Here is a 23,251-nt window from a genome sequence, read left to right on the forward strand (position 1 = left end):
CTATAAAAAAAAAACACAACGGTGGCAATTGGGTAATGAAGCCTCTCAAGTACAAAGAATACTCTTCTGGATTGCATGAAGTGAATTCAACACAGGGGGTGCAAACCAGATGTATCCCTTGGGATTGTGTCAGGTTTTTGTTTTGTTTTTAAAGTCTTTTGTTTGTTTTGTTAGCTGTTAAGTACTCCATGCTGAAACCTTTGCTGAAACTTTAGCAATGTGCCATTATTTATTTTGATATTCTTCTCACAAGCATTTCCTGGAAGTTTTGAGTGGATCTCTCTACAAAGAAATCAAGGCCCTTCTCCCTGTGCATGACTACTGCTAGTACAAATTTTTTAAAAAGCTATAAACTACAGGATTTTTCTTGACAGCTGAAATCTCCCATTTATAGAGATTAGAGGTCTAGGATGCAGGTGGCGCTGTGGGTTAAAGCCTCAGCGCCTAGGACTTGCCGATCGAAAGGTCGGCGGTTCGAATCCCTGCGGTGGGGTGCGCTCCCGCTGCTCGGTCCCAGCGCCTGCCAACCTAGCAGTTCGAAAGCACCTCCGGGTGCAAGTAGATAAATAGGGACCGCTTACCAGCGGGAAGGTAAACGGCGTTTCCGTGTGCGGCTCTGGCTCGCCAGATGCAGCTTTGTCACGCTGGCCACGTGACCCGGAAGTGTCTCCGGACAGCGCTGGCCCCTGGCCTCTTGAGTGAGATGGGTGCACAACCCCAGAGTCTGTCAAGACTGGCCCGTACGGGCAGGGGTACCTTTACCTTTACCTTTACCTTAAACTGTAGCGTTCTGCTGTCTTAAAACACACAAAACACAAAATTTATGATGCTGTTCTGGAGACAATCCTAAACATACTCCGCAAACTCTTTATAAAAGGAGTCATTTTCCCAAAGAAATAACTCTGTGTTCCAAAAGTTTGGTTCAGTACATGATGCCCATGTTCAAAGCTTAAATGAGTTAAAAGCATCACAGTTCTATGCTTACCATGCAATCCCCATTTTTAAAAGAGACTATTATGTGGCTCTTGATGAATTACAAACAACTGGGCTGTTTTTAAAGGATGCTTTTTTCATGTGATGCTGTACTTTATGGTATAAATACCATCACCAGTCACATTCAGGCTTGTTGTAAGCAAATTCAGAAGGGGGGGGGGGAAACGAAGTTGCGTGAACATGTTCCAGATCTGATTATGAAAGCAGGAGATGTTCCGTGTCTCGCTGAATGTTTTACCATCACTGAAAATTGATTAATTAGGGATGTTGGTGGCTTTGACAATTCCCCCAAACACAGCATTCTGTCTTTCTTTTTGTCTGTTTCTGCCTGCCTGTCTGTCTGTCTGTCTGTCTCTCTCTCTCTCTCTCTCTCTCTCTCTCTCTCTCACACACACACACACACACACACACACAAAACTACATATTATGTCCTTTTTCTTTAACTTTTAACAAAAAGGAAGAAATGTTATGGCTTTGTCCTTAAATGTTAACCTACAAGAGGGGTGAAAGTGACATGAAACAGCCCAGAACGATATTCTGACATGGCACAGGCAGGTAGAAAGTTTTGGCTCTTTAATATCTCTTTTCATTTTAGTTGTTACACTCCAATGATGCTGCGGGGGGAGGGGGAATTTGTAGAAACCACTTGAATTCAGCATGGCTGGATAAGAGTCCCATCCATTACTTTGCCCACTTTTGCACCTAACCCCACACCTATCACTGGCACGGTGTCCCTGGAAAGTTTCCCACATCAGGATGTTGCCCTCCAGCTCAAAAGAATTCCTCACACCTGGATTAAGTGATTGATTTGTGGACTGACATCATCCCCACATAGCTTTCAAGTGACAGGCACACCACTTCAGTACACCTGACACCCACAAAACTTACCTGATGTGATATGAGCCTCATGGAGAACAGTGAGAGGACCTCCAAGAGTTGGAGCTGGATGCCCTGGGGGAGAGCCCTAGAAGGTTGGGGGAGCCAAGAGCGGGACCCCAATACTGTGGTACCTCAGTTTAAGAACAGTTTAAGCCCTATTTAAAAACTATTCGGTTTACAAACTCCACAAAACCAGACCTTTACCTCGGTCTAAGAACAGAATCCGAACGGTGGAAGTGCACCAGCAGCAGAAGGCCTCATTAGGGAAAGTGTGCCTCGATTTAAGAATGGTTTCAGTTTAAGAACAGACTTCCAGAACAGAATAAATTTGTAAACTGAGGTACATGTCTGAGCCCAAGGAGGGGAACAGTTTAACTAGACAGTAAGGAGCTAAATATAGAGGAGGTTTGACAGTGAAGCAGTACCAGATTTATGTATAAGCTAAACAAACTATAGCTTAGGGCCCCACTTTCTTGGGGGGAGGGCAAAAAATTTAAAGGGGAAAAAAACTTGGATAAAATACATATTTTGTTATGTGCAAAAGGCTTTAGGTACCTATTAGGTCCATAAATTACCATATAGCATATAGGTAAAGGGACCCCTGACCATTAGGTCCAGTCGTGGCCGACTCTGGGGTTGCAGCGCTCATCTCGCTTTACTGGCCGAAGGAGCCAATGTACAGCTTCCGGGTCATGTGGCCAGCATGACTAAGCTACTTCTGGCGAACCAGAGCAGCACACGGAAATGCCGTTTACCTTATCTACTTACACTTTGACATGCTTTCAAACTGCTAGGTTGGCAAGAGCAGGGACTGAGCAACAGGAGCTCACCCCGTCACAGGGATTTGAACCACCAACCTTCTGATCGGCAAGCCCTAGGCTCTGTGGCTTAGATCACAGTGCCACCCACATCCCATATAGCATATATTCAACACAAAAAGCAGTAACAATTTGTTGTTGACAAAGGACAGCTGGACATATAAAGGGCCCTATTAGCTTCAGTAGCTTAGGGCCTCATCAAACCTAAATCTAGCCCTGCAGTGAAGGGTTCTGCTCCTGCGATATCAGGTGCCTCTAGCCAGGCACCTACGAGAGTGGAGACACTACTGCTTCCCCTGGCATTGAGGAGCCTTCCCCTTTGGGGGAGGCAACAAAGTAAGTTGGATACTGAGTCACTGCCAACCCCACCTCCATCACCCAAGGCATGAAAATGCCAACACCAGTGCGAACAAACCTCAGAGATTCAACCCATTCCAAATGTGCCTGTTTGCTTGCCTAGTCTGGAGACTCTACCCACTTGCCATATTAAGAGCTGTCTCCTGCCCACTCTTCAAAAGGAAGCAGGGCAAGGGAGCATGTTGCTGTTGGATCAATGTCTTAGCTTGCACTTAGCCATGAAATTCACTTGCTGGGCCCAGCTTTATGCTTCCAAACGATACTGCCCTGTTATTGTTAATATGATTTTGCAGCCCTGCAGCTAAGATGGGAAGTGACTAGTCCACAAGAATTTTTTAAATGACCTTCATTTGTGGAACAAAAATGGCCATAGGAGCAGGGAAAGAAACTTAATGGCTAGCTGGAGAGGTAGTAGCCAAAGGTAAGAAGCCCATTGCTGTTGAGATTCAGGACACAAGTTACTCTTATTTCCTCTCTTTTTTCCTATTGCTTGTTATTGTTTGTGACTGGAAGATGGCTCAGGCCTGACCAACCTGTATATATGTTCTTGATAAATTAATGTACTCTTTTAATGAATTGCCTTGATCTGACCTGCCACAAAGAGGCACTTCTATATGCCTTTATGAAGATGTGCTGTATTGCTTTGGTGATTCCCTAGCCACTTCCCTGTATCTATTTTCAAAACACAAGGAGAAAGTAACAGCAGCAGCTGCTTTTAAAAAGGTCCCAAAATTCTGCGAAGCTTTCCGGCAAATGTAGGCTTGGAAAACACTGCCATCTGGTGGTATTTGGGGTTGTTGTTTTTTCAGAGAAGACAGTAAAGGTCACGATAAGTGAAATGACATTGTACACCCAAAGAATTAACTTTCACCGTCCAGAAGAGTAAACACCCTAACACAGAAGGAAATTGACTCTGGACAGATTTAGAAAGCATGAGAGAGGGCGCATGAAGTGTCTACTTTCACCACTGATAGTCAAATAGTAGATTTGCCATAGCAGATAATATTTGAATGTTGCATTTCAGAATCACATCAATATGGTGTGTCATTGTGGCTGTCCAGTTCCAGAGTTTCTGCTATGCATATGTATAGCAGAATGTTACAATACACTAAGTGCTGATTCACTGCAGTATATTAGCAAGAATGTTAAAGCAAAATTTCAGTCATTCATAAGGGCTTTTCTCCGGAAGTTTGGTCCATTGAAAATAACTAAGGTTACTTCCAACTAAAGCCAGTTAGCACTGGAGGGGAAAGATGCTACATATAAACAGTGTTGTGTGGTCAAATTAAACTATGTTTCTGCAAACAGAGCATATCCAGTTCATCAGTTTTGCCAAAATAACTGGGTCATGGAGTTAAATTATATTCATCTGTTTCTTACAGCCTCCAAATGTTTCCTAAATAAAAAAAGAAAAGAGTGTTTCTCATTATTGCGACTGAGCAGAGACTCAGAATATATTGTTAAATCATTATTTCTATGAAATAGTAACCAGAAATTTCAGCAAGTGAATTGCCATTTCGGTGTTGACAGTAATTTTAAATTGGCAGGGTGGTACCTCCCTGATTACATCTGGTACCTTATGAGTTGATCATCAGGCTCCATAACAACTGTTACAGAGACAATGGCCCATTCAAATTAATGGGTATAGACACTCAAGAATCTAACACTCCAATCCTATTGAATTTTAGGCAACAAATGTTTACCTAAGAAACAAGAGTTTCTCTGTGTTTGATATTTGGCTGGAATTTAGTTCCATCTGGGATTTAGTCCCGTCAAAACTAATTTCTTAATGTCTTTAGATGAGGTTAGGAGGGTTCAAAAAGTTCCGAGGAAAGGCATGATGCCAATAAATTTGGCATTTGAAAGGAAGAGGAAAATGCTAGATTATTGGAACAGTTTGGAGATGTGATTGGTGAAGGGACTGCTCATGTAAAACTAAGTCCTGCCCTTTTGCAGGCGTTGAAGAGTATCAATAATATTTGTTATTGTTTTGGCCCATTTTCATATACAGTGGTACCTCGGGTTAAGTACTTAATTCGTTCTTGAGGTCCGTTCTTAACCTGAAACTGTTCTTAACCTGAAGCACCACTTTAGCTAATGGGACCTCCTGCTGCCGCCGCACCGCCGGAGCACGATTTCTGTTCTCATCCTGAAGCAAAGTTCTTAACCCAAGGTAATATTTCTGGGTTAGCGGAGTCTGTAACCTGAAGCGTATGTAACCTGAAGGGTATGTAACCCGGGGTACCACTGTATGACTATTAGAAATGCTTTCCAGTTATTGGTACAATATGAAGCAATAGGCATTGTTGTGCCTTGAACCACTGTCCACAACACAAAACTTCATTTGAGACTTCATTTGAAACTTTGGTCATTTGGTAAGGAAGATGGTGGGGATGGATTCTTCATAGAATTGTAGAGTTGGAAAGGGCCATGAGGGGTATCTGGTCCAGTTCCTTACAATGCAGGAATCCTCTGCCCAATGAGGGGCTCAAACCCACAACCCTCAAATGAAGAGTCTTGTGCTCTACTGACTGAGCTAGATAAGTATGTAAGCTAGCATGTGGTGCCTATGTGCCCCTCCACACTGAGATTACATTGGAAAGAAGCCTCCCATTGTAACCAATAGAAGGCTTTTCTCAAGCCTAATTGCAGGACAGTGGTGGGTTGGGGGACTCACAGATGAGAATGGTTAACTCTCCCCTCTGAAGCTGTGACTGCCACTCCCACTGCCAAAAATAATCCTCCAGTCGCTGCATTAGGCTTCCAAAAAGCCTTTTACGGTAGCCAAAAGAAGGCTACCTCATGCCTAATTGCAATGGGGAAGAGGCTATTTTGGAGGTACTAATGGCTGCAGTGCTTGTGCAGTACCCATGACAGTTTCTCCAGATTGTAAATGGGCTCCAAAAAGGTTGGCAACTCTTGCATTATATGCTGACTTGGCTGAAAACCAGTATGGTCTTATGTGTCAGCTCGTGTATCCATGGCCAACACTGGCAGTTTCCCACAGCTGTTGCATGATAATGATGATGATGATGATGATGATGATGTCAGGTCCAAGAGAAGGATACAACAATTTAAAATACTGTATTAAATGTTTAAAAGTTTGCAAAGAATACAATCACCAAAAAATAGGGAAGGTCCTAAAACTACACAAGTAAACCTCAAGCACTCACAGAACAGGCTGCCCAGTTGGAAAGGCTGGGGTGCTCTCTCCTAAGTAAACCTGATCAGAAGCCCTGGTATATAGAGGGCCAAGAAACACAGGACCTTGAACAGCTCTAAGTGAGCCCTGCTGGCTGAAACGCTATCCTACTAAGGTAGATGTAGAAAGGTGTCACAGCAGTGAGATGAAGCCAATTGGAGCCTTATGCGCAGTGGCGTAGCGTGGGGGGCGCAGGGGGGCCGGCCGCACCGGGCACAACATCTGGGGGTTAGGGTTAGGGGGCGCAAATCCATGGGTTAGGGGGCACAAATTACTTGCCTTGCCACGGGTGCTGACAACCCACGCTACGCCACTGCTTATGTGGACTGACAAAACCTGTGGCATGGTTGCCTCTGCCCTTCTAGAGGAACCACATGGGTTGTTAAAGGATGTATAGTAGTAGAATTTGTGCTTCATTATTGTGCGTGTGTGTGTGTGTGTGTTTGTGTGTGCCATATTGCTTTAGAACTGTGTATTAATAAAGCATTAAAAATATGTCCTGAGTCTTTCTTGGGTCAAAAATAAGAGGGCTTCGTGTTCTTGGGCTGCCTAAAAAGAAGAAGACACCGTGCTGGGTAACATACACTGCAAGGTCCCAGGATCATGAGCCATTTACACTGCTCATCGATAGAAAGAGAACACTATACCAGCCTATCTCAAGTCTTTGCTTTCTGCTGCTTCAGTTTCTGTGTGCCTGCAGTACAAGAATACAAACTGGTCTGCCAGCAAGGTCTCTTTCAGAACCCCCAAAGGATGTCACTTGACAGTGACAATCCAGCCAAACCACAACCGCCCACCTAGAATGGAATAGGATATGTGACTAGCTAGCCCAAAATGAAATAAACAGCTGTCAGGAGTGGGATTTTTAAAATAGCTAAATCCTATCTCCTTTTCTGATTCTAATCATTAGTGAATTAAATTGGAAGATGTAGGGATGGGATCCAAAGTTTTCTCTGTAAACTTAGTCAGGCTGGTCATTATGGGACTAGCATGCTGGACTACATGGGCCATTGGCATGATCAGCAGGTTTGTCTAGGATGAGGAGCTTCAAAAAGCAGAGCATATGTAGGAAAGTCAAGTTTGATGAGTTGAAGAAACAACTAACAGTTGTGTGTGTGAAACCTAAGTTCACCTATGAAACCTGTAGGTGGCTTTGGGAAAGTTGCAATCTCTCCACCTTAGCTGTCTCAGAAGGTTGTTATGAGGCTACTGTTATATTTGGGAATAATTCCCATATCGAAATTGGTGATATTTACTTCTGGAGGTAATATAAGCTCTTGGAAGGAGGGTGGGTGCCTAATAAAACAAATATATGGTGTCATGCCTTAACAATGCCCTTTGTTAGAGCAAAGATTAGTGCAACTGAACATGCAGTATTGAACAAAAAGGTTTGGTGTAAAAATGCTGAGAAAACTTTCTCTTGGTTTTCGCACATACAGTCTGACAATGCAATGTTTGTGATCTGAAAACGAACTCTTTTCTAAATCAAATTTGCTGCAGGAGGATGGGGATTTGCATTTCCCTGTATCATATGGCACAGTATGCTTTCCTTGAGTCATCTGGGTTTGTTTTACTCAAAACAAACAATTTGTCCTACAGCCACCTCTGACACTGTGCATCTTGGTTCAACCTGCTTTATTTATGTAGCCTAAGGGTTACATACATATGTGTGAACACTTCCCCCTCCAGGGGAAAAGGTTGGGTAATACAAGTGGCTTCTTCTGATGTCCTCTGGAGATAAGGGCTGCATATTTGGAAGACCTGTGCCACAGAACAGAAGATCCTGTCCCAGGGTTGAATTCAACTGAGTCCTACTCAAAGAAGACCCACTGAAATTAATCAGCCGAAGTTAGCTGTTTCCATTAACTTCAGTGGGTCTACTCTGAGTAGGATTAGCAAGGGATATCAGACCCCAGTGCCAGATAGCCTTCACACCCTTTCCAGATCTAAAATATAATTACCCCACACTAATAAGACTTCATAACCAAACTGTTGGTTGGTAAACCAATTTTAATCAGAAAGCAAAATACAGTTCATTGGACACAAATCTGTTTACAAATGTGTGTGTGTGTCTTTTCTGAAGAAATTATATTTGTGGAGAGGACATTTTCTGAGGCACATTATGGGCTACATTCATACACAGGCACAGAAAATATGCTTACATTAAAAGAAAAGCAACACACCTATTGATTTACACTCACAATATCCAATGCATGATGCACAGTGCTTCAGAATAGACTGATGATGCATGACACTCCTGTGCGAAGAATAATCAAGGCACAAATTCCATCAAGGTGTCTCCTCCTAATGGACAATCCACAGAGGTCCAGTGCCTAACTGTTATTTGTGCCTTGGAAACCCGTCTGCTATGTTCCTAATAACAATCTACTTTTCATGTGCTTTCCTAATGTGATTTAAATGTGTGCTGCTCTGACAAAGTACATTCAACTAACTGGTGTTTTAGGAAAATGTGTTTCAATCCAGCCATGGTGCAACATATAATTGATGTAAAGCTCCTCATTTTTAGAAGGGCCAAATTTACATAATATATAAGTGGTGGATTAGCAGAGGGCTGATCACACTGAATGATGAGAAATGTTGAATTGCCAAAAGACCACATAAAGTAAAATATTAAGGAATGGCTTTTGAGAGAGAGAGAGAGAGAGAGAGAGAGAGAGAGAGAGAGAGAGAGAGAGAGAGAGATGGGAGAGGGGGGGTTGTGTATTCTTTCCAACTGCATATTGCCATATGAGCCACAATTTGAAAAGGAAGTTATATCAGCTAGAATCTTGAGTACTAGAAGCAGAAAGAAGCCTGGAGATTATCCCATAATTTTACCCCCCTGCAGCTCCAAATGCCCTCCTGAACAGCATGAGTTGAGAGGATGAGAAGTTGACCCAAATCATGTGGAAGTTAACCCAAGTCATTACATGAGCAGAGCACCATTTGTGCAATGTGTATGGTCCTTTCCCCTCCCACAACTTTGGGTAATCCAACCTTCTTCTGGCACTATGCCCCATCCTGTGCTGCTCAGAAGGGTCCCTCAACCATCCAGAGAGATTTTTTTAGCAGTAGAAAGGGAAATCCCATTCCATAGTTTTCTGCTCCCAGTACTCCAGATCCAAGCTATTCTTTCATTTTTCTTCAAGATTTCATTTCTATAAGTACCTGTGCGACAGCAGAAATCTACTCATATGGGGTAGCCAATATGGTGCCCGCTGATGTGGCTGGACTACAACTCTCATCATCCCTTACTAACGGCCATGAGAGTTGGCTGATGAGGATTGTAGTCCAACCACACCTGGAGGGTGCCATGTTGGCAACCCCTGTACTAATATATAACAATATTGTGGCCCATTACATCCTTGGTGTAATTGGTGGTCCTTTCACAGTTTGGCAAGAAACATCTACAGATAACTTTGCCTTGCTCTAATGGATGACAGCACATTGGGAAACCTCCTCCGGAGACACACCAAAGCAAAATACCCAATTCCAGCTAAGAAGCCAACCAAAAGAGTGGTGCCAAAAATCCTTGGTGCCCTCTTCTTGGCCACTCGAAATGCAGTTGGAAGAACTGCAGAGATTAATATGTTGTTGACATGTCCTAAAACCTTGTGGAATGCTTTTCTCTTCAAGACACGGTCATAATAGGCTTCCAAGTTAGGCCGCTTTCCGTTCCCCCAGTTTCTCCTTGCCAGTCCAATGAACTTCAGTCGATGCAATGTAACAGCAAGGGATACATCGGCCAGGCTGAAAAACTGACCACAGAGCCAAGGCTGGTGTCCATTTTCTAATCAGAATGAAGGTTAAAAAAAAGTTAGGGGTTAATAAAAAGTAATAAGATGAGAAGGACCTTGGGTCTTATGTTTCTGTCACTGTTTTCTCTATTATGCTCAAATAGCCACCAGCCCCAGATTGTTCCTGGAAAAAGCATTCAATTATTTGTTTATTTGCATTTCTAAATCTTCAATCTTAAAGCAACAAAAGTGCTTGAACAAGAAAACACTGGGAACCTTTGACTTAACCAATTGCAGTGCTTGGAATGAACTAGTTTCTTTTTTAAATGAACTTTCCATGTGCTGATCAAATGTCTGATGTGCAGTGCCAATATATCGAACAACATGCAATGCTTTAACTGAGACAGCTACACACTGACCAAGAACTAAATATGAAAATTTCCTACCTGGAGTCTCTTCATTCCTTCTTTGCAGCTCAGTCTCAACTTGATCCAAAACTTTTTCCAGCTCATCCAATATTTTCTGTAAATACTTTATGTTATCATGATCCATCAGTTTAGACTAAGGAAAATAAATAGATTATATATTTAATCTGCAGTCCTATTTCCTGGGAGTAAGCCCCATTGAACATATTGAGATTTACTTCCGAGGAAGCATGCATAGTATAGTGTCATAAACCAGGCATCTATGCATCCAGTAGTGATCAGTGGAGTGTCGTAGCTAGAATAGCACTGCTCACCTGACTTCCAAACACAGAGTGTTGTTGCTGGTTCCTGAGAGGTGGAGGGACAAGATATGGGCAGTGCAGTGTGGATGCAGCAACAAGAGTGTTCGTTTGGCATGATCACCAGGCAACACTCTGCTGAACTCTCCAGGCCTTGCCCCTCTCAGGAACCAGCAGCAATGCTCAGTTTTGGAAAGAAAGTGAGCAAAACTGGAACCCACTACTGGTTGCATAACAACACCAATACAAGCATAGAACAAACAAGCAACAGTAATAGCAAGGAGTGTGGCCACAAAAGCAGAGCTATTACAAAACATTTCCCTTAACCTTGACTTCTTCTGAAGATACATACATGCAATGACAAGAAATATATCACATTAATATCACATCCAAAGGAACAGTAGCATTCTAAGTTGGGTTTTTGACTGTCAGATATTGTCCATTCTTACTTTAAGACGTTTCTGCTTCGCTATATAGGCATCTTGAAGATCTGGGTTTTCTTCTGCAAGTTTCTTTAATTCAGACTCAGTATTGCCTATTTGGCCTGAAGAAACAATGAACTCATTAAAAGCTAATAAACCACATCCATCAAAATACTTCAGCACAGCTATTTTTTAGAACAGCTCGGTTAGAAACTCTTTGATTTAAGAACTTGCCAAATGTGCGTTGTCTGCCTGCTCCAATATCTGACATACTTTAGTATAAACACCTCTCTATCACTGATGCAGATTTAACCCCTAAATACACTATAATTAATTTGATGGAAAACAGTATTTAAAAAAAAAATGGTTTTGTTATTGTCAACGGAAATAGTTTTATGATAAACACACAAAAATAGAGTTAAAGCATTCTATCTAACACTGCGGTCGGCGGTTCGAATCCCCGCGGCGGGGTGCGCTCCCGTTGCTCGGTCCCAGCGCCTGCCAACCTAGCAGTTCGAAAGCACCCTCGGGTGCAAGTAGATAAATAGGGACCGCTTACTGGCGGGAAGGTAAACGGCATTTCCGTGTGCTGCACTGGCTCACCAGATGCAGCTTTGTCACGCTGGCCACGTGACCCGGAAGTGTCTCCGGACAGCGCTGGCCCCCGGCCTCTTAAGTGAGATGGGCGCACAACCCCAGAGTCTGTCAAGACTGGCCCGTACGGGCAGGGGTACCTTTACCTTTACCTTTATCTAACACTGCACAAGCAGAGTTCTCATCAGACAATGGTACATACTACGAATTCTAGTTGTGGCGTAAGCTGGGATCATAGAATCTACTGCTAATTCAGGATGTAGGATGCATCCGTGTGTATAGGCATCCATTGGCAAGGAATCCAGGAGCTCTCTGTAGTGCTGAACCCTGGGATAGTACATGCTCCCTTCTTCTGGAATCAGCCTTGGAATGTTTTCTGGGGTGAAAAATTAGATAGATTAGATGATAGATAGATGATAGATAGATAGATGATAGATAGATAGATAGATAGATAGATAGATAGATAGATAGATGATAGATAGATAGATAGATAGATAGATAGATAGATAGATAGATGATAGATAGATAGATAGATAGATAGATAGATAGATAGATAGATAGATGATAGATAGATAGATAGATAGATAGATAGATGATAGATGATAGATGATAGATAGATATAGATAGATAGATAGATAGATAGATAGATAGATAGATAGATGATAGATAGATAGATAGATAGATAGATAGATAGATAGATAGATAGATAGATGATAGATAGATAGATGATAGATAGATAGATAGATAGATAGATAGATAGATAGATAGATAGATAGATAGATGATAGATATAGATAGATAGGTGATAGAGAGATAAAGATAGAGATAGAGAGATAGAGAGAGAGATAGATGATGATGATAGATAGATAGATAGATAGATAGATAGATAGATGATAGATAGATAGATAGATAGATAGATAGATAGATAGATGATAGATGATAGATGATAGATGATAGATAGATGATAGATAGATGATAGATAGATGATAGATAGATAGATGATAGATATAGATGATAGATAGATATACAAAGATGATGGTGAGAACAAAATTACAGGATCAAAGTTTAAAGTCTTAGTCATTGCAATACTGTGATTGGAGAAGGCTCAATTGCAAACCTTTATGCTTTCAGGCAATAGTAGGAGAGCACTATTGCCTCATTCAGTGGTACTGCACAAGCTTTCTTTGCAGGAGATCCCAGGTTCAATCCCTGTTGCTTCTAGTTAAAAGGATCAGGAAACAGCTGATAGGGAAATCTCCTGCCAAAGTCCCTAGAAAGCTACTAGTCACAGTAGACAATAATGGGCAAATGAACTATGAGAGAGATGGGAGTAATAAAATTATAACCCGTGTCAAAGAGTGGCTATAATTTTTATCCCAAACCCATCCCACAAAGTTTCCTAACCCCATTTTTCAGTGTGCCACAAGGACTAAACTGCACATTATGTGACCCTCCTGGAAGCATTTGGGCATCTGTAGACAATCAGCAATATTTGGGCAATCGTTTGGGCACCTGTAAACAAATCCTCATGCAGCAAGGTGTAATTCACACCCAACATTTACATTACGAAAAATCACCAAAGTACTCTTCTTACCATTCACAAAAGTTTCTTCAAGATAGTCAACAATCTGAGTTGCATCACAAATTATGTTTTCTCTGTGGACGAGTACAGGGACTTCTCCAGATGCATTTAAACGCATAAACCAAGGCTCGTTGTGTTCACTCAGTGGAAGGCTTACATCATGCTCTTCACATTTCAGTCCCTTTTCAGCAATCACCAAACGCACCTGAAAAATATATATGAACATTCCTGTTGAAGATTTACAGCTGTCCTATTAAAAATACGCATTTCCTATTAATAGAGTTTGGAAATACACATGAAGAATCTGAAACTAACAGCATTATTAAAACATTATACATATAACATTAATTAATTTATTGTTGTTGCTGCTGCTGCTGCTGCTATTTTGAAAATGAGTAACATACTATTTAATTTGGTTCAACATTGCAGGTGGCTTCTGGTAGGGACATGCTCACAACATGGTACCCATTAATTTCCTAAGTGCACTCTGTGGTCTCTGTAAAGAAAACCATATATGAAGAAGCAAGCAAATATTGTTTCTTCCTTTTGCTGTCCATTTATTTATTCTTGGAAACAGCTAACCGTTTTAAAATGCATAAAATTCTATGACAGGTAGTCAGTGTGGTCCATTCTAGATGTTGTTGGGACTACAGGTCCCATCATCCCTGACCCTTGGCCATGCTGGCTTGGGCTGGTGGGAATTGAAGTCTAATAACATCTGAAGGGCACCACATTGGCTATCCCTAGACTATGACAATTGTAAGGGCTCTGAGGCCTGTTTAAGAAGCACACTGGCCTGACCTTTCCCTACTCTCCCCTCTGCCTGCTTTCTTCTCCAAATGCATTCTTACAGCTGCATTTAGATAAACAGAGTGTCCACACCCAGCAACCACCTTTTAGGTGGGCAAGACATACAGAGGGAGCTGTCCGGGTTCTGAAATCTGACATTCTTCGAAACAGCCACACTAGCTACTCACCTTTTGGGAACTGAAGGACTGAGTCCAATGATAGAGGATCAGTTTGTCATCTGTCTTCAAATATACTTCAGCTGGAGGCATTTCCCCTGCAGCCTGGTCCTCTTTCTCTTCTGCCATTTCACCTTTTCTCTCGGCTCTGCTCACCACTCCGAGATTCTACCTATGAGATTTTGTTCTCTCGTCGTTACTGAGTCTGCTCCATGGACTGAGCATGCTCACTGCTGACAGATGAAGCTGCTGTTCTGACGATGCCCTTAGACTCCCTTGGAACCCGAAATAGGAGAAGTGTTGAAATTGCCATCAGTTTGAACCTAGGGAGATTTAAAAGAGGCACAGAGGGAGAACATCAACAACAGAGGGAACCTATATAAATGAAGAACACAAAGAATTGGAAGAGGGTTCTCTTGTATCCTATTTTCTAATTTGCAAAAAATAAAAAATAAAAATTAAGGCAAGACATTGTGATTCCAGCCAAGAATTTAAATTTGAGGCAGCAAAAACCTGATTGCCAGACAGCCCTCCAAGAATTATTTGATTTGATTTTCACAAGTTGAGAAAGGAGGTAAGTTCCACAAAGAGAAGATTTTTAAAGAGCACAGGAGGCTACGCTAATCCCTTGCAAGCTCAGCCTTCCATTCCTCTACTTCTACAATTTGATTAAACTCTTTCCTTGAATTTTAATGGTTCCTCATTACACTCCATGTTGATTAATTTACCTTGCTTTTGTCAAAGATGGTTGCATATATTTTTTTTTTCATATTTCAGCATTAGCATGCATTTAATGATGTCAAATAAAATGTGCACTGCTGACAGCAGGGTGGAAATTACAAACAAAAATAAATATGTTTTAGAACCTAGGGAGCACAATTGTTTGTGTGCATGAATGAGATGTTTTCTTTTCTGTCGGCTACCATAGCCAGCCTATAAAGAAAGGTGGGGAGCCCTTCAAGAATATTTAAAAAAAAAGAAAAAGAAAAGTTAAGTAATGTTAAATAGACTATATGCAAATACAATAGGGGATGTATTGTGAGACATTGTCTATATTTGGCTACTACCAATGTTCTGAATAAGTGCAACATTCAGAAAGTGAAAAATGGTCATGCAAAATCTATAAATACAAGACCAAAATTTGGTGATAGAACTCCATATTAACCAACTTCCTTAATAAGAGTGTCAAACTGCAATCCTGTACTGAATTAATATGGGAGTAAGTCCTATTGAAGTCAATGAAGCTTTCTTTTGAGTAGATATGAATAGGATTGCATTGTCAGAATCAGAATTTATATTATTTATATTTATATTTATATTTATATGCAAGGGTATCACTAATCAGACACATTAAATCAAGATGAATAAATGATAGAAACGTAGCCAGAAAAAGAAAGAGTTCTACAACAATTTTAAACAGGGATTGGGAACCCTTGGCCCTCTGGATGTTGCTGTACTACAAGTCCCATCAGTCTTGACCACTGAGCATGCTAGCTGGAGCTGATGTCCAACAACCTCTGGAGAGACATAGGTTCTCCATCCCTGCCGTAAAGACAAATACATATATTGTGGCACTAACTTGCTTTGAGAGGAAACAGCTTCTGATGAAGTACACTCTTGTCTGTTATCAAGATTCTTCGAGATTTCTTGCTGTTTCTAGAAATCACACAGCCTGTAGGAGTGATGAACATGCATCCAGTAAACAACATGTCCCTGGATGACCACAAGAGGTCTCCATATTTCGAGAAATGGTTGGGGAAATGGAAGGGATTTGGGAGTTTTTTATCTGTGTGAAGTTCAAAATGAATGAGTTTTGATTTTTGTTAACCAATTATATGCTTTTTGAATCAATATATCTTTGTATCTTCCTCTAACTCAGGGTGAATTACAACAATGTAAAATCATAATACAATAATACATATATTAAAATGCAAGGCATACACACAAAGAGGAAAGTTTTACTTGAAACCCCCAATGTGCATATAAACTATATTATGTGGCATAATTATGAATCATGTGTATATGTGTAAAGCAACAACAACAAAACCCTGCAACTCCAAACACATCTCTATTCTACATGACACTGACCAATGTGGAATCTGCAATCTGCTTGGCTCTTTTCCCATGTTTCCCATGGGAATTTTCCTGGGGAAGAAACCCCAGCCATTTTGGAAGGTGCTTCCTGTATTCCCAGTTGTACATAATTCTGTACAAAAACAAATGCCTAGAGTAATGAACAGACCGAAGTTCTGGAGCAAATTGAAGGCACCTGTGATCATGATTTCTCTTTAAGGACATAAGGGCACTGCTTTCTCCCTCAGTGCCTCATTCGTTGGCAACGAAGGTGGCAACCATTTCAATTTAATACCAGAAGTGCCGAACAAATTGGACTGTCATATTGTGTGCTATCATATTGCACTAGGAGCGTAAGAAGTCACCATCAGATAAGTTCTTTAAAAAGAAAAAAAGGCTACTTTTACTTCTACTCACTGCTCCACTCAAATCATAAATGTGAAAATGTGATCTGGAAGCAGGGGAATACAAGGATGGACATGGAGAAACAACAGTAGGGCACACAAATACAATACAAAAGCCATTTAGCTGCTGTTATGAAACTTTTGTATCCCTCGTGATGCATAACATGACTTAAGTAGCATAATACTTTCCTAGTTGTCCATATTCAAAGTTAAGACCCTACCCTTCAAGTCCTAAATATACTTAGTAGTGAGATCCACTGGGACTAGGACTTTACCATGTGTTGTTGCCTTTAAGAGAGGGGCCAGGCAATTGCTTGGGATTTTTCCAAACTCCCTTACACACTTGCTTTGTAATCTCGGCAAGTCACATAAGGTCCTGTTATATCTGCAATGTGAGAGTGGTATGTAAAACTGGACATATTACCTACAGATCTGCTGCCTGTGTGAATTGAGCCTCAGATCTGATTACTAAGTACAAAATATGGGGACTGCTACAGTTTGTTTTAATAAAGAGATTTTATTTCAAAGACTACAACTGAAAAAGGATTTATAATGAAATTACATTAATGATAAATGCATTCTGCTATTCTTACCTTACTTTATCCTAGCCTTCTTTTTTTAAAAAAAATAATAAACACCCCAAACAACTACTGTACTCATTATGGCAAAGCTTCAAATTTAGATTGCATTTCATCTTAGAAATGCAGAACAACAAAAACAGAGTCATCCTATACATGTTTCCTCATGAGTCTCAACAAGTTCAGTGTAACATATTTCCTGGAAAGTGTGGTAAGTATTGCAGGCTGACTAACCAGACAAATGAATGCATGTTCTCTTAAACTAAAACATCGTGATTATAGTTAGATGAAAAACCATATGAGAGAAGTGACTATTGCGATTTAATTCTTATAGCAACTCAGCAGAAAACAGTTATGATCTCTAGGAGTCACCCTGCTCTGAAACGACTCATTTAGGGTGACAGTCTAAATTAATCCATGGATCTACTCTGTTTACATGCTCTCCCACTGAAACCCCATTGAGCTGTGTAAGTGATTTTCATGTTGCTTGTGTTATTATTATGCTTATATTAAAATCACACTGTCCACAGAAGAATCAGAGCTACCTAAAAGGACAAAACACTCCACTACCCCACAATTTTTTTATTTAAAATGTAATCACCACAAATCAGCATTTTCATTTGCAAATGAAAGTTAGCTAATTCAGATTTACTAATGCAGCATTTACTGAAGACTCCTTAGATTAAAAATATCCAGTTGGAAAGAGACAGTGAAAATACAAACCCTGGACTTGTAAGTGAGAATGACGTTGACTGTGTGCCCTGTGTGAGAATGGGAGGGAGAAATTAATAGAGCAGGCAACAGCATGTGTCTGAAATAACAACGTGCATTCAGCAATGCCACAGTAGACTATTATATCAGCATAGAAAGAAGCAAAGCAGAAAATCCTCAAGAGAACATCTAGCTATTTTTTTTTTCAAATTACATAGAGAAAAGTAAACCCAAAAGGGAAAACATTTTATCATATGCATTGTATTGTATTGTATTGTATTGTAAACAGTGAATTTTTATACATTATTTTATACACCAGGGAAAAGAAAGTTAGCAGGAGGAGAGAGGGAAAGCAAATCCCAGTTCATCCACTATCAGAAGAGGCATCTGCCCCCATCTTTCCCTCTGAGAAAGAATGAACTGTGTCCATAGGAGCTAACACAATAAAATATTTGAGGGTGATGGCCATTCCCGACCCTTGAAGTATCCCTATTCTCCAGGGACATCCCTGATTTAGAGAAGCTGTCCCAGTTTCTGATTTGATTCCAGAATGTTCCACACTTCCTTAGGATGTCCCTATTTTCATTGGATAAAAGTTGAAGAGTATGGAGTTATCTGACCCCCCCCCGAGCCATCTGAAGGCAATCCTATATAGGGAAGTTTAAAAAAATGTTTTATTATGTTTTTATATATGTTGGAAGCTGCCCAGAGTGGCTTGGGCAACCCAGTAGTAAGATGTGTGGGGTATAAATAGTAAAATTATCGTTATGGAAGGGGACGTCCCTATTTTCAACAGAGAAATGTTGGAGGGTATGCCATTCCCATTTAAATGGTTTGCGTGCACTATGTCATGTGATCATTTATGTGGGGCAGGGCTTACCCGAGCCCCCACAATATTTTATTCAAGTTGGCACCCGTGGCTGCGTCCAACAATGATGCCCACTTAGGCCAAAGCTTCATCTGTTGGGGAGGGGATGATGGAATTATGCATCCAATGCCTTTATTTGATTGTGTGTTGACAGAAGAGGAGCCCTGCTGGGTCTAATCTTGTCCAGCATCCTGATTCCCAGCACAGGCCGGCCAGGATATTCCCAGGAACCGGAGTAAAGTTACACCAGATCCAAACTCTATTGTTTGACTTACACCACCTTTTTTGCTAGCTTAATTTATGCTGGGTTTCCAGGTCACATGACCATAGCTGTCAAGTGTCCCTTATTTGAAGGGACAGTCCCTTATTCCAGTGCCATGTCCTGCTGCTGTCCCTTATTGATTGATGTCCCTTCAATGTCCCTTAAATGATGTCCCTTCAATTTCAAAGGAAGCAGCTCCTCTCCCTCCCTCCCTGCCAGCCAGGGAGGAGGGAGGCTCCAGTTGTGTTGCTTGGCTGTGTTGCTCACCCAATAAGAAGTCTAAGAACGACTGGGGGGTGGAGCTTGCATGCCTTGTGTGTGGCTAGTTAATGCAAGCTGAGGGGTTTTTTGAATGCTGGACGCCATTTTGTTGCACGTGCTGTTGCAAACTTTGCAGTGCAAAGCCAGGCCGGGGAGCCATCTTAAGTTGAGGCTGCGTAGGCCTTGTGGTGCATGTGATTCAGATTCTATTCAGTTGAACCTCTGGTTACAAAGTTGGTTGGACAGTGTTCTCGAAGCTACCAGCATGAGTTTGACCAGACTGCAGGAGGACAGGAAGACTGGAGTGCCTGGAACAGGTGAGGCTGCAGGTCCCTTATTTTGGCTGCTGGTCCCTTATTTTCAAATCTGTAAGTTGAGAGCTATGCATGACAGAGCTGAACAGGGTTAGAATCCAGCCTAAGTCCCCCCACCCCCTCTGGTCCTGCCCTCACCACACTCCTCTTTCAGGATTAACACCAGTTTGGGATCCACTGGCCCAACTCAGCCAGCTGAGTCAGGATGGGGGAGATATGCCGGCACGTGTCTGGCTGAGCCAAGAAGGAGAGAGAACATGAGAAAAGCCCTGCTGGATCAGTTCAAAGGCCACCATCCGGTTCTGACAGTGGCCATCCAGATATCTATGTGGGGCTATTTGTGATTCAGAAGCTGCTATTCAGAGGCATACTTCTGGCAGTGGAGGGAAGTCCACCCACGATTTCCTTCCATATGTAACAGCCAGTAACATTGCCAAAGAGCAAAGGAGACCAAAGCAGTGTGAGAAGATGGATGAGGAGAAGAAAAAAGACAAACAAGAGAGATAGCAAGGCTTATGGGCAAGACTGCATCATGACTGCATCCAGTCAAAAATTTGAACTGCATGCCATCAGTAAGTTTTGCAGTTTGTTGCTAAGAGCACATATGTTTCAAGGAAGATAAGCACGTCTTATCCTGCCCATTCTACAACAATATTGCTGAATGTCCATTTTCCAAATAGGTGAGATGAAAACATGTCTAGGCCACTCAGTGAGTCTGCGGCTGAACCAGGAATTCATTTGACATCAATTGCCAAAATGCTATTCACAAGACTAATTTCCTCTTCCAAAAAAACCCCCCAAAATAAAGGCAGCCTGCCCTTTGAAAAGTTGTCAAAAACCAAAATCTTTTCTCATGTATCACTGATCTCATGTATCATTGCTCCAAAGTCAATGCAGCTATGCTCTGTAATTTTCTGTTTACTCAGGGTTTTGTCTACACAATACAACTATGCAAAACTGCAGGTTGTATTTAAAAAAAAATCAAAACAAAGGAAGAGTTAGTGATTAGAGGTGGTGATATTTTAAAAAGACATATATTTCATCTTTATAGAATTTATATTTCACAGGCATTTCTCAGCCACCTGAAAAGATAGCTGGAAATATTTGTGCATGGTGGATAAATATAGTGCTCTCCAGTGCTTTTTTTCCTTTTTTTAAAAAAATGGTATTTGAAGAAGTGTGCATGCACATGAAAGCTGATACCAAGAACAAACTTAGTTGGTCCTAAGGTGCTATTGGACATATATATATATATATATATATATATATATATATATATATATATATAATCTCAAAATGGCTACCTACCTGAATCTTTAAAAAAAATGTTTAGGGGTACTCTCACCATTTTATACAGTACTTCAAATCGGGGAAAATAAAAACAGTAAATGGACAAAAGTACAAAGATTCACACTGGTGCTCTCTCATTTGAAAGCATTTTTAAATTAGTGAGAGAGATACATGGAATATTGAGAGGGTTTTGCCTACTCCATTTTGTGTTAACACTTTCATACTTCCACCACAGATGGTTGTGTAACACCAAAGAGAATATTAGAGGCAGAGAAAGAAGCCTTTCAGTCTTCGCTTTTCATTATGCAAGGAGTTGCATGCTTCTGTCAGTGCCACAAATAACAGCAAGCTCTCACGCAGAACACACTCCCATATCTTGAAACACTGAGTCAGCTGCTGCTTTAATATATGGCCCAAGAAGTTAACACTCTCTGCTCGGGGACCATATGCCCTCCTCCCGTTTTTGCTTGATGTCAGCTTGATCAGGACAGGAATTAAGTCTCTCTTAACCACAGCTACTTTTGCAAATGTTTTATCAAAGCCTTTGAATGCCTGGCAGCCAATGGCCCCACTGGGTACTGGGAATGTGATCTGGGTCTCCGAGTGGAGGAGCAGCATGACCATATTTACGGCTGTTGCTATTCTGGGGCAAGCATGCTGCCTCCTCTATCCTTGGCACCAGAAGCACATTGCCTGTCCCTTCGTCTTTCAACACTCACTTCTAGCAAGAGAGGATGAAGTGAAACATACAGTTTACTTGGGAGGAAAATTGCTTGCATGCATCAGTCTTTTTAATGGTGGGGGGGAGGGAGAATCTTAACTGGATACCCTCCCTAGGTATCCATTGTACACAATAACATGGTTTAGTGGCAATTTAATACACTTCTTATATTTAGGCATTCTAGATCTATAACTCTTGCAGCCTGTTCTTTGCTTATAAAATACAGCTAATCTCAAGTGTTGGGTCATACAGGTTCAAGGCTGTGTTGGGTTATCATCACCTACCACATCTTGGCTTGCCGTCATATTTAGCAAACTGTATAAAGCAAGCATCAGCATGCTTGTTGGGTGCTGCAAACACTGCAAAATTCCTACATGTGAAACACTTTTCTGTAGGTATTAGCATGCAGCACCATTGTAGATTTGCCACTGTTGATGCTCACCTGCACATCTGTTTTACTGGAAAGTTGCAGTGAGCAAGAGCTTCAAAAATGAGGTTCAGATCTGTGTGATTGCCATGTCTCATGCTCTGTTTAGAGGTGGAATATTAATTATTATCCCTGTTTGCATTTCATTTCATTTCATTTACAACTTCAACTTTACCACCAGATGAAGTGTAGCTGATGGGTCTCAAACCTTTGGTATTTGCCAACATGTGAATATAGGCTCCGGTGGATTGAGTCGAAGAGACCAATTGTGGGTGCTGTAGAGGGAAATGAGGGACAGATGGGACTCGTCAACCTGGGAAGGCAACACATCTAGAAGAAGGAAAACTCTGATCCTAAACCTTTCTGCCTTGTGGCTATATTCATTCATGAGAAAGGCTTGGGAAGTAAACTCTGAGGAAAAATCTGTACATGCTGCCAGGTGAATCTTCTTTGGGAGAAGAAAAAGCTAAAGTGTAAGTCTTACACAAATCCAGACTGGAGTCCCTAAAACAACGTCTTGTATGCCTCCTTCCGGCAACACCTTCAGCGAAGCTACTGCCAAACATTTTGCTCTGCTATCCTTTGGACCACATCAGTGAGACCGAGAAGGGGATACTGTTATCTGGGCAGCCCAGGACCTCCATACACACTGTCCAGGCTTGCACCCCAAATAGGTCACTTTGGTGCTGCTAACACAGCAAAAACAACACAGGAGGCAGCAATTATAAGTTACTGGTCTCCACAGACACAGCAGGCACTGTGATTCTCCAGCGGTTTGACTTCACCTCCAGAGGTGAATTCCATTGCCTCTTGAGACAGGTGAATGCCAACAAATTTGTGTGTGTGTAAGAGAGAAGGGTGTGTGAAAGTTAATGAGCTAGAAACCATGGTCCCTCATCTTCTTTTTCAGAAACCTCCACTGAATAGTAGAAGTGCAATGGACTTGTGTCTGTGTGGGTGCAGGAGGGGCAGACTACACACTTGCCCTATATCTTGACTTACTGGTGTATATATCTTATCTCCTCAAACCTTTTATTAGTGTCACATGCAACATCCAAAACAAATCAATA

The 23,251-nt window shown here is 41.4% G+C and overlaps 1 protein-coding gene across 2 annotated transcripts; it reads right to left on the reverse strand.

Annotated features, from left to right (window-relative positions):
• Positions 1 to 8,241: 8,241 nt before the first annotated feature.
• Positions 8,242 to 21,290, reverse strand: GDAP1 (ganglioside induced differentiation associated protein 1). Of its 2 annotated transcripts, XM_081919830.1 has the most exons (9): positions 21,205 to 21,290; positions 18,051 to 18,088; positions 15,848 to 15,944; positions 14,285 to 14,547; positions 13,320 to 13,512; positions 11,929 to 12,102; positions 11,160 to 11,254; positions 10,433 to 10,547; positions 8,242 to 10,039 (listed from the first exon to the last, which is right to left on the reverse strand). In XM_081919830.1, exons 4-9 carry the CDS (start codon positions 14,399 to 14,401, stop codon positions 9,657 to 9,659), a joined length of 1,077 nt encoding a protein of 358 aa, XP_081775956.1. In that variant the 5' UTR covers positions 14,402 to 14,547; positions 15,848 to 15,944; positions 18,051 to 18,088; positions 21,205 to 21,290; the 3' UTR covers positions 8,242 to 9,656. The 2 variants fall into 2 exon arrangements, with proteins under 2 accessions (XP_081775956.1, XP_081775957.1); XM_081919831.1 differs by lacking the exons at positions 15,848 to 15,944; positions 18,051 to 18,088; positions 21,205 to 21,290 and having other exon boundaries at positions 14,285 to 14,549.
• Between the last annotated feature and the right edge of the window lie 1,961 nt (positions 21,291 to 23,251).

This window comes from Podarcis melisellensis (genome assembly GCF_964234715.1).
Source record: "Podarcis melisellensis genome assembly, chromosome: 7".
In the NCBI taxonomy this organism is placed as follows: domain Eukaryota; kingdom Metazoa; phylum Chordata; class Lepidosauria; order Squamata; family Lacertidae; genus Podarcis; species Podarcis melisellensis.